This window comes from Serinus canaria, chromosome 1A (assembly GCF_022539315.1).
Source record: "Serinus canaria isolate serCan28SL12 chromosome 1A, serCan2020, whole genome shotgun sequence".
In the NCBI taxonomy this organism is placed as follows: Eukaryota; Metazoa; Chordata; class Aves; order Passeriformes; family Fringillidae; genus Serinus; species Serinus canaria.
This window is the reverse complement of record NC_066314.1, coordinates 34,541,949-34,560,105: the sequence shown is the minus strand read 5'-3', so window position 1 is coordinate 34,560,105 and position 18,157 is coordinate 34,541,949. Positions and strand designations below refer to the sequence as shown.

Here is an 18,157-nt window from a genome sequence, read left to right as displayed (position 1 = left end):
TATATTTCAAGTGAGTGAATATTTCAAATGAGTCATAAATAACTCTACATCCTGAAGTAGAGTTCAAACAGGGTAGTGTGAAGAGAAGATCAGAACATAATTTTGAATAAAGTTTGCTAAGCTTATTGAAGAGAAACCTCTAGGAATTATATTTTTGAGCCTTTTTCTAAACCATATTTTTACTGAATTTTTTTGTCTATGTTGGAATATCTGAAGCTTAAAAGGCACCAAAATCAGTTCTTCAGAGCTTCTGACAGTTTCCCTGGTGGCTGCAGAGAAGCATTTTCTTTTTTTGTAGAAGTACAGAGTTTGAAATAGGGATCCCAGTCTTCTCTCCCTTGAGGGTTGGAGAGTGGAATTATTTGAAGGGGTTATGTAGCAGAAGTACTGGTATTTCTAACTACTTAATTCTCCAAGTGTCTGGCTGGTGCCTAATTGTTTGTGTTTTGAGCTGAAGTCTGGAGGGTCGAGAAGGAATATATTGCCACTTTATCAAATTGAGAGGAAGTTTAGGTGTTTAGGTTCCCCTGTAGTATCAAAGGTGGCCATTTCTGAGGGTCAGCTGAGGCATCCATGGCAGTCTGGGAGCCAAAGTCTGGTAGCAGTTAGGGCCACAGTCATCTAAGTTTAGTGAAGTTTCTCACATGGGGCACTGTCGGTGCTTGTAATCTACTTAAGATACTGGGGCTATGTGGACTTCTCAGATAAATTGAGTGTAGTAATTTTCTTGGAACATATTTGAACATCTGAGTGCTTGGCTGATGAAAAAGAAATTGCATGATTATAGGTGTAATGTGTTATTAGACTTTTAATTTCTCATTACTACAGGTTAAATGATATATTTTGTTGTCCATCTTGAAAATCTACTACAATGGACCTTGTTTGGCTGCAGGGACTGCTGCTACTAATGTGATATTTAGCATTCTAATAAAAGCAAGTCTGAGATTTAGAAGCAAATGGTTATTCTGCTGTTAAAAAGTATTGAGATTCAAGGACAAATGAGCTTTTTCCTTGTAAGCAGTTCCTTTAACTATTTTTAAATCAAAAATATTCAGGGAAGAATTTAAGCTGCTAGTTAATTGTATTTTTTCCTGCTTCATTCAGTGAAAATAATGAAATAAGAGGGAAAGTTGGAATACTGAAGTGGGTAGAAAATGCGATACAAAGAATTCAAGGAGAAACACAGTTGGTTTGATATCCTCAGAAACAAAGGAGCAGGAATGAAGGAAGCAAAGAAGACTCACCAAATGTGTTGGTGGTTACATTCCTTTGTCTTATCTATGATCAGTTTTGAAATACTGGTTTTCTGTGAAGGAGACATGAAAATAAATACTGCAAAGAGATGCCTGTGAGAAGTAAGTGATGATGAGAAGTGCTGATGCTTCCTTTTTTTTATTTTGTCACTGACACAACTCTCTAAATTGCTAGTTAAGACCAGCCCTCAGGATTTTATCAATGAAGCCAACACCCACAAAGCTTAATGAGAACCCAGCAAGTTTAACAAGTTTCGAAGTTCAGCTGTCTTTAAGACTATAGTCTGCAGTTTCTCTTTTTTTTTTTCCTCTTGCTTTCAGATGTCTTCCCAATCAAAACCTGACAAGACTTGAAAACATGTGACCTCAGTGGTTATCTAGGAGATTGTGTTTGTTTCAGCCATTTGAAAGAGTAGTCTTAGGTTTAGCATTTTACTTTATAATAGAGGATCTGTGTTCTGTCTTTTTAGTATAGATTTTCTGTTCATGTATGCTATAAATTGCTTCACTGCCTACTGACAGGGACCCACTTGTTCCAGAGAATGCATTTCTCAATGATGCAAAGCAATACTATAGCACAGATAAGGTATTGTCCTTGATTTCCCTGACTGAAATTTCATGAGAAAATTAGGTCAACAGAATGTAATTACCTACACTGAAACCTCCTAAGGGCACTGGGTAGAGCTGTGCAAATGACTGATTATTTTGATTTGCTTACAGGAGCAAAAAAATCAGAGGAAAAATTCAGTTTCAATAGAACAAATTGATTTTTTATTCACCCTGAATTGAAATATTGTTGGTGCTAAGCTGGTCTTCATAATTCATTATGATAATTAAAATAGGATTGATTTTATATTTTTTTAAATAAAATCAGCTCTCAAATTTAACATTGTCATTAACTCCAGAAGCATCTGAAGAGGAAATTCCGGGCTGATCAGAGAGAGCTCTCTGGGTTCACTTCTCTCAGAACATAAAGTCTCTTTTCTACCACACTGGGTTTCTTAGAGTTTTTTCTGGAGGTGACTAATGCAGCTTCAGTTACTTTTTATCTGTCTGTGAGGATGCTGATCCTTGCCTATTTTTTCTGGTCAGATAGACTGCCTTCCAGACTGGGAGCTGAACTGTAGGTATTCTGTTCAGTATAAAGGAACTGAAGATGCACTATTTTTCATCCATGAAAAAAAAAAAGGAAAACAAAATAGAAAACCAAATAAAATTTAGTCTTAGTTCCTCTTATAAAGGCATCATCAGGAAGTATTTTGTCTTTCAAAAGATAGCTTTTTTTTTAACTAACACATAATTAGTTAAACCCGTATAGTTACAGAATCACAGAATGGGTATGGGTGGAAGGGACCAGTAGGATCATATGGTCCAACCTCCCTGCTCAAGCAGGATCATCTGAGAGCACTTTGTACAAGATTTCATCCAGACTGTTCTTGAGTATCTCCAGTGAGGGACACTCCACAACCTCTCTGGGCAATCTGTTCCAGTGCTCAGTCACTCACACAGTAAAGATGTTCTTCCTCATATTCAGGTGAAACTTCCTGTGCTTCAGTTTCTGCCCATTGCCTCTTGTCCTATTGCTGGGCACCACTGATAGGAGCCTGGAAACCTCCTCTTGACACCCTGCCTTCAGCTACTGATGGACACTGATGAGGCCCCCTCTCAGCCATCTCTTCTCAAGGGTGAACAGGCCCAGCTCTCTCTAACTCCACGTTAGCAATGTTTGAGTCCCCTGTTTCCAGTTCCCTAATCTAAGAGAGTTCTTTGTGCCCAGCACCAAGGTATGCAAGGTGTGGCCACACACCAGTATCTCCTCTGCAGAGAGCCAGATGCTCCATTGGCTGGCCAGGCAATCCTTGAGTGAAGTTTTGGTCATAGCAAGAGTTGGCATAAGGGGCTAAAAGGTCGTCTGAAAATAAACAGCTGAACAAGGACTGCAGAATTGGGATTATGGACTCATCCAAATTTTCTCACATGTTTAAATTGGGTTCTTAGATCAGGTTCCTGACCTTTTCTCCTCAAATGCCCATTTATAACAGATGATCACTACCACCCACTGATATTACTGGGTGATAAAATGTGTCACTAAGTTGACTGCATAAGCTTTCCAATTGAAGTTGGTTTCAATACAGAAGCTGATGCTTGGCTCAGCACGTGTTCCACTTTTGTATGTATTTTTTTAAAATCTAGCCATGGCTGAAAATATAAATAACATTTTTAAAGCCCTGTGAAAATGAGCTTAGGCATGTGGTACACTTAGTAGACTCTGTAGTCTTGTTAATCCATTGCTATAGAAATTGCACGGTAAGATTTTAAGTGAATTCTTGTATTCCAAAAATACTTTTCCAAATTTCTCAGAATACAAAGATCTTGTTGAATTTCCAGTGTCATCTACAGAATAGCCAAGAGACATTCTAAACTTACTCTTCTCTTTCTACAGGCTGCTTTTCCGGAGACAGTGATCACTTTTTGGCAATTCATCAGCGAAAGAGTGGAAAACCTGTGTTTATTTATCACCATGTGGAGAGTGTGGAGAAAAGTTTGGATACAGACAGCTATAAGGATTCCAAACAAAATTTCCGTTCTTCTTCCCACACCAAAATAAGCAAGTTGCACCCTGCAATAATTGTTAAATCAGCCTTCCCCAGGTCTGTTTATGATCCATCCCTCAACCTCTTAGCAATGACTGGTCAAGATTTGGAAGTGGAGAATCTCCCCATTCCTACAACGAATGTGATTATTGTGGTAAGTGACTTTTTCTGGGTTTTGGAGGGTTTTTTTAGAATAAATTTTTTAGAATAAATTTTTCTTTTTTAGATTAAATATGCCTGTATTTAAATAAAGATGGATTGCAATTTTGGATAGCCTGACTGATCATTTAAATCTAAATAATGACTATTTGTCTTGAATTTCTTCACTTTGGTGGAATTTGCATTCATATAATCACACCGTTTAACAAACAATCTGATGAACCAGTGCAGAATATAGCCTCTCTGTAGGTAAAGACCTTACCTTTGCCTCAAATGCAGTTGATCCTCTTGTATTGACTGATGTTTGCACAGTTTTTACTGGATAGGCTTTAAAATTATTCTGTATAGGTCACAAGAAAATGTACTTCAGGGAGCTATTCTACAGAGGCAGTGTGATTTTAAGAGGGTGATATAAAGGTTTCATTCACTTCTGTTCCTCTGGTAAATCCACCATTATGCTTACTTAGCTGTTTGGAAAAAAAAATCCTGTTTCTTGCAAAGGGTAAGAACTTTGGTTTTGTTGGTCTATGCACTTTTTCTGGGACATATGGACTGGGGACCCTCCACTGTCAGTTAACTCTGTGTGTGACCTTTCCCAGTCTGAAGAGGGTGATGGCAGTGCTTCCTCCTGCAGTGAAGGACATGTCAGTTTAACCATATACTGGTTCTGCTCTGCTGCATCCTCTCCCTTCGTGCCAGTGGAGCAGGCTGCTGGCAGGAGAGCTGTTCTTGGTGGGGTGCACAGTGCAGTCTGTTTGTGTTCTGCACAGACACTGCTTTCCTCACCCCCGTGTGTGGGCAGCTCTCCTTGATTCCTGGAGGGAAGAAGAGCCACTTATAATGGCTGGTGCACTCATTAGAGTGAACTAAAAAAGATTAAAGTCAAATCTGTAAATTGCTTGTTTCAGAGGGAGATGGGGGATTTAAAGAGAATGGACTTCACAAACAAGGAAAAAAGAGCACAGAACACAAGAGCATGTTAACACAGCAAGTGTTTCAGAATCCCATATGAGTTCCCTGTATGGTACTCTAGAGATCTGCCCTCATGAATGCACCAAATGCAATAGAGTAGTGACAGTGAAAAGAATAATCAAGGTAAAAAAAAAAGGGGTGTAATAGTTTTATTTGCCCATTATTAGTTTTAGCATATAAAAAGTAGTCAGGGAGCTAGGCTCAAAAAGCTGTGCTCTGCACTTGTTGCATCCCGTATGAACATGGGTTTCCTCATCTGAGTTTGGATGGCTAGCATTGTTAGTGGACTAGCTATGTGAAAGTCTCCATATTACACCAAATAAGGGACTGGCAGTCTTGCTTTACTGGGGACAGGAAAGCTGCAAACAGAGTCCCAATACTGAATGGTATTGATTAAGGGAAGGAGATGCCAAGCAACTGAATATATCTATCCTCAAAGCTAGCCTAAGCCAGCAGGGCCAACTCTGCAGAGAAGGTACCTGCTCCCTTCTCTCCAGTGCAAGCATTATTTCACTTCTGCTCAAGGTGAAACCTTTCTGTTAGTACAAGGAACTCAGAATAGGTATGGCCCTGCTTTTTTTTTTTTCATTAGATGACTCTTGCGGTGCGGTGTCACTGTTACCTATGAATTGTTATTTTAGTAGGGTTTTGCACAGTTTTGGAGACCCATGGTCCTCAACTAGTAATGGAAGAATCCTGTAAAATATTCTAGGGCTACCCTGATTTTAGCTGACTGGCTCTGTGCCTGCATTAAAAGCTAAATGAGGCAGATTTTCAATTGGCAGATAAATTCACATTAAAAAAAGGTCCATTAAATCTGTATTAAGTTCTCATTAAGTGACTTTGGTCTGAGGCTTTGCTACTGCATTTCTAGGATGGAACTGCTGCTCTGGAGCCTTCTGTTCTGGCTGAGAACCATATGTGCTTTAAGGGGAGTATAACAGCATGAGCTAATCATTACATGAAAGCTGTTTATTGCTTAAGATCTTCAGCTGTCTCTGGATGTGCTGAAGGACAGTGGTTTTGGTTTGTTTCTAATGTCATCCTTTCAGAAAAAGCCTTTGGGGAAGTGTATGTTTGAAGCCAAAGTGCTGTGAGTCACACAGTGCATTGGACTAATCCCACCATCAGAATTTTGACCATGCCTTCTTTAAAAGGGCAGCTGTCCCACAACGGGGTGGTTGCCATCATCCAAGCACATCCTGCTCTTTCCAGGTTTCTGTATTTCAACATTCTGTTTCTCTCTCTTGAATGTCACCTGAAGTAGATTGCAGTGTTAATATAATTACCAAAGGAAGCTGGTTTGTTTTGAGTTGCATATGTATTGCTACCCCTTTGTTTAGAATAGCATTTACTGCCTGTTGCTGCTTTCTGGTTTTTAATATATAGGGCAAGTGTCAGTGTTTGTTGTTTTGCCCTGGCTGACCCTTTTTGTTCCAGCCTTTAGCAATGTTGCTGGTTGCTCAACTTGAAAGGGCAGTTGCTACTGTTAGTGCTTCCTGTAATCCAGTTACATCACTGGTGCACATTGTGATTTACTATGAAAGCCAGCAACTTTTTTTTCTTTTTTAAATAAATCTATGCTCTGTTGGCTTTGCAGAGAAGAGCAAACTGAATTCAAGCTAATTTCAGTGACTTAAGGTCTATTTTCTTAATGATTAAGGTGGGAAGGTAGGGTGAATGGATGCCTGATGCAGAACTTTTACAAGGTTGCATTTTCCATCTGACAAGGAAAATGTTGCCAATGCACAGCTGAGTGCTATGAAGCCAAGAATTCTTCAGGTATTTTGTCAAAAAGGGATGTTTTGTGACTCTAACGGTAAAGAACACGTTAAGAAGTAATTTTACTGAAACTGGGGATAGTATAGTGCTTGTTTGCCTAAGTGAGTAAGAGGAGGTGTTTATTTTCTGAGAGGGAGTTTTATATAATTAAAGGCAATCACATTATCTGATATTAAATTCCTTTGTTTGTGTGTGTGTGTGTGTTGGTGTTCAGTTCACCTTGTTTACTGAAGGAAGTGGGGACAATTCAGAGCTCTTAGAGGCATTTTGACTGTTCTATAAATGCCTTAGTGCTTACCCATATGTTCTGTTTAGCTGTCTCTCTAGATGATGTGAGGCTAAGTCATCTGAAAATTGCTTGGGTAACATACAGAGTTACATAATTTTTTGTAATACTTGAGTTTTCTATTTGCAAGCTTTTATTTTGCATTTCAGAAACCATGTACTCATTGGAAGTACAGCAGTGAACAAGTTCTCATAATGCTTATTTGTGTTTATTCCAAGTCTTTCCAATACTGAATATGAGAACCACGAAGGTCAAGACAGTACATGGAAAGTGGGAACAGCAATTATGATAGAAAATATTGTCTAACGTACTTATTAAAAGAAAACCAAAACACATACAAACATATATAGAATTGGGGCTGAACTTGAGAGCAAAGCAGAAGGACTTGTAGTAAAGGTTACAACTCAGACTAGGTCTAAATTACCACCTCATGGATATGCTAAAGCATCATCTCTTGTAACCTGAAGTAGTTTGGTCAGTCCAAAGCCTTTCTCAGGCACACAAGTGTATTGTACCAAGATTGGACCAAGCTATCAGATGCTTTTTTCACTTGCATCCTGTGAAGTGTTTCAGAAATGTAAAGGTAATTCACTTGCTCAATATATCAAAATTTTCCCTTTCACACCTCACTCTTACTATACACCTTCTTATATAAACATGAAATCTGTTTCTTTTTCTGTTGCTTAGAAATTCCGCGGCACTGTACTGTAGCTAAAATTCAGCTCATCTCTTAATTTTTGTTTGATTTACGTGAGTGTTACTGAACTGAATTGATGTAATTAGTTCCTGTCAGTTAATGTCAATGGGACATATGATTCACAGGGCTTTTCTTTGACTTTTCTATGGCATTTTGTGTAGGACTGTATACCTCAGAGCTATAGCTTTCCCATATCATCACATTTATTTTATCTCCAATAGTTGAACTATTTACTTTCAAGTATGCTGAAGAGCACAGGTGAAAACTTCAGGTGCTACTACTTTGAGAGAGGGTTCAGTGGAAGAATAAAGCACAGCAGCATATGTACCTGTAAAAGATATTCATGTGAAAACCAGGTATTTGGGCTAGTATCTATTAAGATATCTAGCATGTTTCCAAACACTTTCTGAATTACTAGGCAGTTAATATAGGTTAGAGACCATATCAAAAAGGCAGACTAGATGTGATCATCCTGGTCTGGAGATTAGTACAGACATGTACCATTTCCACATCAGTTTTCTCTCAGCCTGAGAAAAGTACCAGATGCATTTAATCTCTTAGTATAATACAGCCTTGATATCTGCTTCAGGGTCAGTTTCCTAATTCCAAATGGCTGTAGTGACAAGATTCATATTGATGATAATGGGTGCTTAGGCACCAACTGCACACTGACTATCTATTTATATATACTCAGAAACACGCGCAGATATGTACATTTAGTGACATCTTAATCTGGAGTTGATCCCAGCTTAAACAACACATTTTATGTTGAAATAATGTGGAAATCCTTTCCAAATCTGGGCACAGTTCAAGTAGGTGGGCTTGTTCTGGGTCGGTTTGGGTAGCTGAAAGCCATGTGGCTGTGAAACCACAGCAGAACTGCTTTTACACTTATGTCAGATTCATCCCACAAGTACTGCTGTATTCTCTTATATAAGTTTTTTATACTACATACTCAGAAAAGATGCATCTTTTCCTCACTTGATGACATGGCCTTAGATGTATAAGTTTATTTCACCTTTAATTCCCCATAACCTTATGTGTCAGGTTAAATTTTCAGTGTCAAAGCCCAGAATTTGTCTATATTATTTGTTACTAAATTTTATTTTATCCTCCCACACCTCTTTTCTAGTTTTCTATTTTTCTATTTTTCTGTTTTTCTATTTTTCTAATTCTTTGTACTCTTTATGAAGTCATGGCTTCCACGTGAAATGTCGTCTAGGAGCAGACAAGACATCCACTTGCTTCTTCCTTGAAAAGACCAGCGAAACAATGGGAGCCACACTACCATATACCCTTTCTGCTGAGCATTGCAATTCTCTACACTGACTGGTTTTGTTGGGGGGGCCATAAGAAGAACTCTATGAAAAGATTCTGATAAAAAGGTGGAGGCATCAAATGCTTACAATTATTTTCAGTCCAAAAAATGTTTTTCCTATGGCTGCCTCTTTTATGAAGACATTTAATGTAGATTTCCTTTCATGAACAAAGAGCACTATGGAATTTCCACAATTTTGTGGAATTTATTTTTTACTTTTCTTTAAATTAAAAATAGACGCTTTTTCTCACTGGCAATTTGGTAATATGAGATGCCTTCTTTTTCAAGGCTAAGTCACTGAGTCTTACTCAGTGAGAGGAGTAGGATAGCGAGAGCCCTCTGAGTCACAGCACTAAGTTGTGTGTGATCTTTCTGCGTGCGTGCCAGAAGGTAAATGACCTCCTGAGAATCCCTTGCAAGACAAGAAAATGCTCTGATAATGCTTTTTTACTTATAGCCTTTTTCACTTTTTCCCCAACTGTCCACTTTACTGACTGTTTTTCCAGAATCTCTTGTTATTCTTTTTCCTGATGCTGAAAAGGAAGTCTCTTCCTTTCTTCAGTTCTCTTTGTTAGGACCTCTTCCATCTCTCCAATCCTTGTGTCAGCCTCTGCCGGCTCGGCATCCACCCAGTTAAGTGGCCCAGTAAGGCCATGCTGAACAATCAGGAAAGGTATCTCGAAATGTTACAGTCTCAGTGTGATAAATATGCATAGAAGTCTGTGAAAAGTGTCGATAGCTAAGCATGATCCATTAGGCAGAAATTTAAGATTACTTTTAGGTGACCACAGAATAAAAGTAATATTCTTTGGGACTTTGAGAAGGGAAGAAGATTGGAGTTGTTTTTACAAAAGAAGAGGTACACTTTCTGAGGCAAGTGATTTGATGCTTTGCATCATTTGTTGCATGATATGTTATACTATGGTCAACTTGAAAGTTATTCAAAATGGTAGGTTTATCATCCCATCACACGCATGATAGTAATGCCCTGATTTTCTCTGGGATAGATGTAGACATATGTGTATGTAATTCTATATATTTCTAGATGTAATTGTGCTATATTGCAATAATAAAAGTGACTAAGGAGCTGCTTTTTTGAATACTGTGCCTGACCCTGGGCAGTATTCTTAGCCTCAAGTCTGTCAAATTCTGACTCAAAAAAACCCCACATTTACCTGTATGTGTGAGAAGATCACACACACTGTGGTGCTGGGACTCTGAGGGCTCTCTGCATCCTACTCCTCCTGGCTGGTAAGAGTACCCTAAGCTCACTCCCTCTGTAGACCTTGTGAAAAGATGGTCGAAATACTTTAGAAAGTATAGAAAGTATTTACTATACTTTCTATAGTATTTAGAAAGTATATTAAGCTAAAACAATGGATTGAAAATAAGGCAAAAAATATGAGTGAGGAGAACAAGTAGTCCATAAATGACAGGTCAATCAAACAGTGCTGGGGCAAACAGCCAAGCTAACTATCTATGAAATACAACGAAAAGTCAAATGTCTTGTTTTGTCACTGAACATCTGTTAGTGCCGGCCTAAGAAAGGGGTTGGCACTAGCCCAGGCCAAGGAGGCATAAATAGAAAATCATGTCTCTGCAGTGGCTTCTCAAAGGAGCTTTCTGAGGTATAAGGTCTTAGAACATGGTGAAGTATCAACTGTATCCATCTCCATTTCCAGGTCATGTATTTGTGCAATGCTTGGAATAGCAGAGGACAAGTGCCATGCTGTTAGTGAAATTTTAAGATAATATAATTACAGTGCTGAATTGTTAACAAGCTCTAAATGTTAGTCACACATTTCAAGAGTGGGCAGTATCAGTCAATACACTTAGTGTGATTGTTCTAATCACTGTTGTGTATTTTTACATTTTACACTGTGACCCCAAATACCAGGTCTTCACAGTATTTGGCTTCTAGACTCAAGTCCACCTTCTAGTAAGAGATTGATGCTCGCCATTACTCCTTAAGTTATTATACTCGACATAACATATCTGCACCAAGCCCTGCAAATAGACCTAATAGCCTGCAGCTCTGTCATTCTGGATTTTGTTTGCACAAAGAAATCTAGAGAGTCTGCATTAGTTGGCCTCATTTGATTTTTGCTTCCCTCTGTGCACTTCAGCAGGGATAATTGCATACTGAACCATTAGCATGGTATTGTGTTTGCTGTCAGTCTTTTTGGAAAACAAGAATGATTGCATTAGGTTGGTTGTAACATGCACTAAAACCTCCTTAAGGCACTTTTTTCATCTGATTTGCAAAATGTTAAAGGAATGTTCATAGGATATTCAGCAACCTAGTGCTTTGATTGATTATCTTACTGATGATAACTTTGGAGGTGCTTTTGTAACGTTCAGTGGGATGTTACACTTGCAGAAAAGCTGGTCAAATCTTTCACAAATTTCCCCTATCCTCTTCAGTCACAGCATTCCTTTTCCTGCATTTTTAGTGAAGAGGAGTTGTTTCTTGAAGTAATTTATTTTTTTTTTTTCATAAGCTGCACTGTTTAAATGAAAACAGGATTTCAGGAGCAGGCATGTTATATGTTTTTAAGCTAAAGCCTAAAGTTTCATTGACAGTTAGCCTTGGGCAGTTTCTCTAAAGGAAGTGTCAGCTGTTCCATATTTCTTTCAACTGTATATTCATGTTACTGGCCAGTCCCAGCTATAAATTAAATATCTGTGTGTAGCAGAACAGAATCTGCTTATGTTACCCCATGCTTCAAATATGTGAATTTTGTCTTCTAGGAAAAATCTTTATTAATTGATAATTTAAATTTTTTTAAGCATTTCTATAAAATTAAATTCAGATACAATTGCAGCCAAAGCAAAGACCTTCAGTGTTACTTAAGCTGTATACCCAAGTGCAGGAAACCTGGCTCAAAGCCTTGCTCTAAAGGAGGTGGGGAAAGAAAACTGAATTTGAGTGTTTTCTCATTTCACATGAGCTGAGCTAAGGGATAGAGAGCACCACTTTTCTCATACTCTCAGATGAAATTATTTGTTTGACCCAAATCACATTGTTTAAGTAACTGAAAATTCAGATAAATGTTGTTCTTGGGCTGATCTAGTACAAATGTCTTGTATGTGTTTTGATTTGTTCTCCAAGAGAGGCAACCCCCCCTCCCCCAAACAAACAACAAAGCCCCCCAAGATTTCCCCCCCCCCACCTTGTTTCTTACATGGCCCCGTTTATTCCTCTGAGTGAAAAAGGCTTCTATACCATTTCTGTGCTGTGCTGTATTGGATTCCAGAAGACGCAGAGATCTGGACAATAGTGGAAAGTCTTTGGCTTTTTTATGACAGTGTCCAAACTGCTCTTTGGTTGTTTTGGCATTTGAGTTCAGAGGACTCCTCAGTGGTTGGAATTGCACTGACTTCATTACCTAGAACAGTACAGACAGGCTTGTACTTCAGAAGTTCAGGAGGTTGCTCTGCCTCTATCAATGTTCTCTTTTCCTCTTACAAGTGAGTGGAAACCTATTACTGCCTAAATTGGACTAAGGAAAAGGAAAGTTTCCTGGCATGCAGAGTCACAGGTGCCATCACTAGAATCACACATGTTTTATGTTCAAAATCATAAATAAGCTAGATGGCCCTATTGGGATCATGAGACCCACCAACAGAAAATTGATGACTACTGCCCACAATAAATCTATGCATTGTGTTGATAGTGTTCAGGAATAAAGAATCCAGAAGCACTTAAAAATTCTTTTAGTACCCTCAGAGAACTATTTTTGTGAAAACCCAAGTCCCCTACAGAAACATTTAAAAGGCAGATAAAGGGCACTCAGATAAAAGACAGCAAGACAGCATGTGTTTCCTTATCAGTCAATGTTTTGTTGGATCTGGCAGTTCAGCCTCTGGAATAATCCTTCTGGTTCTTCACTTCTGACTTTGTTGTTAGGAAAAGTGACAGCTTCTAAAAAGTTCCTTAATAGATGGTTCATAATGTGTTCCTATGTGTAACCCATTAAATATTAAGCCTTCTAAAAACTGTTTTTGAAAAATAATTAAAAAACCATATTCTTTTTCTATCATCATGGCATTAATATGTGTTACTTTAAAACACAGTTCTAAATTTTTGAATAAGCCAAACAATATTTGAATCAGCCAAACAATATTTTGGAGCAGAAGATGATCATCTGAATTTACTTTTTAAAATGCTTCCTAGGAATAGCATTTCTGCACTTTGGCATCTCTTTTGTAAAGAATAAATATTTGATTCTGAAATTAAATGCACTGGCTCAGATGATATTGGGGTTTAAATGTGATAGCATAGCTCTCAGATGAATGAGGTTTTTTCAGTCACCTCAATATCAGACTGTTTCATGGAAGGGGGAATAGTCCAGGGAATTAAGCAGAGAGGTACAAATTCTTCTTCTGTCTTTTGTCTTGTTGCTGAAAGCATTAAAGTGGTGTTCACCATCCTTCCTGTGAAGGTCAGCCATGACTGAGGATTTGTAATGGAGCTAATTCTTTCTTGTCTCTGCACCACAATAAACTGGTGGAAAATACTCTTAGTGGTTACAGTGCTTTAAATTGAGACTAGGATAGATGCATCATGAAGGGTGTCGGGGGTATATATCAAGACTGCTGTATATCAAGACTGCTAAAATAGTAGTGTTTTGTAGTGTGGAAAGGTGGTAGACTGCATATGTTATGTCAGTGTTTATTTAAACAGGAACTGTAACAGATTTACATTTGAACCTTTTTTAGCTGTTGGAGAATAATAGTGGAACGTCTGCTTTGTACAAATTTGTCTGAGATCACATGTTCTCCTTGGGAATAGTCATTGTTAATAAACTGTAACACAGAAATCAATGTAAATGAATTTTTTTTCACTTAAAATATGCTAAACTAAATTTACTCAATGTCACTGATTGAATTGAATTTCATTTTTTTGCCTGGTGCTTTCAAAAGCACCTTGAGTGCATCCAGGGGAGGGCAGCAAGGCTGGTGAGGGGCTTGGAACACAAGCCCTGTGAGGAACAACTGAGGGAGCTGGAGAAAAGGAGACTCAAAGGTGACCTTATCACTCTCCACAACTTCCTGAAAGGAGGCTGTAGTCAGGGAGGTTGGTCTCTTTCTCCAGGCAACAACTGACAGAACCAGAGGACACAGTCTTAAGCTGCACCAAGAAAAATATAGGTTGGGTATTAGGAAAAAGTTTTTTACAGAAAGGATGATAAAGTACTGGAACTGTCTGCCTGGGGAGGTGGTGGAGTCAACATCCCTGGGTGTGTTTAAAAAAAGACTGGATGTGACACTCAGTGCCATGTTCTAGTTGAGGTGTTAGGGCTGGGTTGGACTCAATGATCTTGATGTTCTCTTCTAGCCTAGTCACTCTGTGTGTGATTCTGTGTGTGAATAAAGGTTATCATTTTTCTGGTACTAATTGTACCAGTAATCTTGTTTTCTTTTTGAAAACACACTCAGGGAACCAAGGATCACTTCTGGTGTGGTCCTGTGGTGTTCTGGCAATGATTAGAGCTTTCTGCTTTGTTTAGCCAAATTGTTGCTGATCTGCTTTCTTCGTGCAACACATGGCATGTTGTCTAATTAAGAACACAGCTCTGGAGGCTACTCTTTACAAATGTATGTGATTTTTCAATTTCGTGTTTTAACAGTTTATTTTCAGGTACTGTAACACATAGTCTTATAGTGGTGCAGTTTTCTGAGCTGTCAGTCCTTTAAAACACAAATGTTTTGGGTGAGTGGAAGAATGACCTTAAATACTGTACTCTTAGAGCCTTTCTATTCTCTAGGCAAAGTAAAGCTGCAACAGTGTAGAAATTATATTCCTTGTTTTAGGCTGAGGATGAAAAATAAGCAGACATTGTCCCCAAAACCTTTCTCACAGACTTTCTCTGAAATGGGGTTACAGGATGCTGTGGCTCTGCTCTACCTAATTAGCTACAATAAAAGTGTGCACGTGCAATAGAAATTAACTTGAAAATTAAAAATACTCCCCTTCCCCCCCCTTATGTTTAAACTGTAGCTACATTAATTAAAGACCTCTCCCCTTTCTCCCTTGGCTACTCTGACATATGCTTAATTTTAAGGGTGTCTAGACTGACCCTGGTAGAATCCCTGTTAAAGGAGGGCTGTGGTGGGAGAAGGGATGGTGGCTAATAGCTGTAGGAGCACCCCTCTGGCACGCTGTATACATTTGTGGTTGAGCGCAAATGACTGGAGTTGGGCAAAGAGGGAAAGATAAACTGCATCTGTAAAAGACCACACAAATAATGAAATGCAAGAAATCTCTAGAATGCTGATCAATATATTAATTAAAAAAAAAAAAAAAACCTCAAAACAACAGCAACTGACTCCTCTAGAACCAGGTAATAGGGCAATAATTGAATAGATAGATATATGATTTGAAATCCATAGACTAAATAAAAAATCTGATTGTGGCTTTAATTTTTAAATATACTTTGTAAGAATCTGCCTGGAAATGGATATAAACTTTAATGAAATAACTGTAATGTGAGGCTTTTGGTAATGAATGAATTAGAAAACCATATGGATGCATTAAGTAGAATAATTAATGTACGATACACAAAAGTAGGACATCCATAAATCATTTATGATGTCCTCTTCATCAGTTCTTGTCTCTTTAAGTCTTAATTGAAATCCAGGGTAGCTGGATGTTAGAAAAACTAGATTTGCTAGTCAGATAACAGACAATTTTCATTAAAGCATTAATTAATTTTAGAAGGCTGAGGGCCTGATCCATTAAAAATACTTGCAGAACAGTGCTACTTTAGTAATGTTTTGAAAGAAACATTTTCTTTTTTTTTTCTATTTTAATTACTCTCTTCCTCTGGTCAATTCAAGTTGTGTTCTACTTTAACTTGCTTAGCAAGCATGATGGAATACTACTGTGTTTGTAGAATTAACTATTAAATTTCCCAGAAAATTCCAAATGTTTCTACTGACTGTGGTACAGGTACAAAAGTAAGGTAGTCTGATATTTACAGTGACTGTCAGAGAGCCTCTTTCCTCTTTCAAAGGCAGAGATTCTGAGGACCTTTTTTAGGCAGTTCATTCTATGCTCAGTCCTTCATGTCAGTAGGAACAAGGGAACACTGAAGGAAATACCTATTTGTGGGTTTTTTTTTCACTTGTCTTAAATTTAAACACCATAATTTAAACTCCCATGTTATAATCTTTAATAGTGATCTAATTTCATTACTAAAATGGCCAAAACAAATGTTTTGCATTACAAAAGGAGAGCTTTTTATAAATGCTGAAATTAATGTGAGACTTGAGCTAGAATCTTATTCTGCCAAAGAGGTACGCCTATGATCATGGCAAAATGATCATGGTTGTTTTAATAAAATGCTTAAAAATTTTAACCAGGAAATGGATTTACACTTTTGGTTCAAAAAATATACAAGATTCAGTCTGATAATAATATTATATAGTTAGAATAGTACATGTTTGTTGTGGTGATAAATATGCTAAGAAAACGTAGAGATAGACTGTTTATTTTCAAGTGCCTGATTTATTTCTGTTCACATGTTATGAGTAGGATGTTTTTGTATTCAGTTTTTTGTTACTCAAAATAAGGGACTAAAGAATGTTTTAAAGAATTAAAAAACTCTTATAATGAAATGTAAAACTATGATAAACATATTAAGATTATTACAGAGTCACAGAATTAACTAGGTTGGAAAAGAGCTGATATCATCGAGTCCAACCTATGACATTGCACCACTTTGTCAACCAGACCATGGCACTGAGTGCCACATCCAGTCTTTTCTTAAACACCTCTAGGGACAGTGAGTCCACCACCTCACTGGACAGCACATTCCAGTTCCCAGTCACTCTTTCTGTGAAGAACTTTTTCTTATGCCCAGCCTAACCTTGCCCTGGTGCGGCTTAAGACTCTGTCCTCTTGTCCTGCTGCCGGTTGCCTGGGAGAAGAGACCAACTCCCGCCTGGCTACACCCTCCTTTCAGGGCCATCTCTAACAAAAAAATCCCAAAGAGTTCCAGTGCTGGGGAATGTATTGCAGAGCGTGAGGAGCATCAATATCAATACTGAGTTATGGTATCTCTCTGACTCTGAGCTACTAATGCCTAAGGGCAGCTTTGGTTTCTCCATATTCATGTACCATTAAACTGATGACCAAGGACAGCTTGAACACTGACTGTATTTCCAAGACAGACTTGAATGTTCCCAGCAGTCAATGCCGCAGTCAAGCCCTTTCTCTTGTTCTCATGTAGTTGATCTTTCTTCTTCTGCAATGCCACCAGTTTTTTTGGCTAACCAGCGAAGTTTGTTCATTTCTCAAGGCTTTCTCTTGGCCCACATAAAATTCACTTTTGCTTTCTGCCATTATCTTTTATGGGTTGTGAAATAGGCTTAGCATAAAGCTGCAGGATGTTCTAGGGGCTAGTCAGAATCTCCTTGCATGCCCTGTTTGACTCATGGGCTGCCACTTGTCCAGTCCTCTGTTATGAGCACAGCCCTATAAATTCATTTCATTAAATGTAAGAGACTTTAAAAAATAAATCCAGTGCTTTTGGTATGCTGCATATTCATGTTTCTGATCAATCACTGAAGAAATTAAATGCTTCAGAAAGACATATCTGATGGTTAAAAGGATGGTACAATCAATGTGGCCTCATTAATGTCTCATGTGTTGCCAGTCCCAGTGATCCTAGCCCTTGTCAAGCAAAGTTTGGCAAATGCTGCTAGTTTTTCTTTGTCATAATATTGTTATAACCCTTGCCATCCAATTGTCTTCTGCTATTGATCTTTGCTCTTTTGGCCGTGTTACTACAATTGTAGTTTCTTCAATTGTAATAGAAAGGAATTTGCTAAAATCTTTGGCTCCAATATGTAGCAATTTATTTTCCTGGCTTGTCTCCTTTAACATAGATACTGCATCTTTGCTTTCCTAAATCTTATTCTGCCTGGAAGCTGGCTGACTCTTTTTCTTGCCCTTTTCTTTATTTGTGGATTTCTTTCAAAATTACTTTGATGGTGATGCAATGCAAAAATACCTTCACTTTCATATCACATCAACTGTGAAACAGCTCTCTAACAGCTCATTAGTAATAGAGAGGGTCACACATTTCT

At 38.1% G+C, this 18,157-nt stretch overlaps 1 protein-coding gene across 1 annotated transcript in view; it reads left to right on the top strand.

Annotated features, from left to right (window-relative positions):
* The window catches only part of PTPRR (protein tyrosine phosphatase receptor type R), a 138,289-nt gene that overhangs the window by 11,472 nt on the left and 108,660 nt on the right, over positions 1-18,157 (top strand). Inside the window, exon 4 of the mRNA XM_050969899.1 lies at positions 3,697-4,001. Coding sequence (XP_050825856.1) covers positions 3,697-4,001 — 305 coding nt within the window. The remainder of the gene's footprint in view (positions 1-3,696; positions 4,002-18,157) is intronic.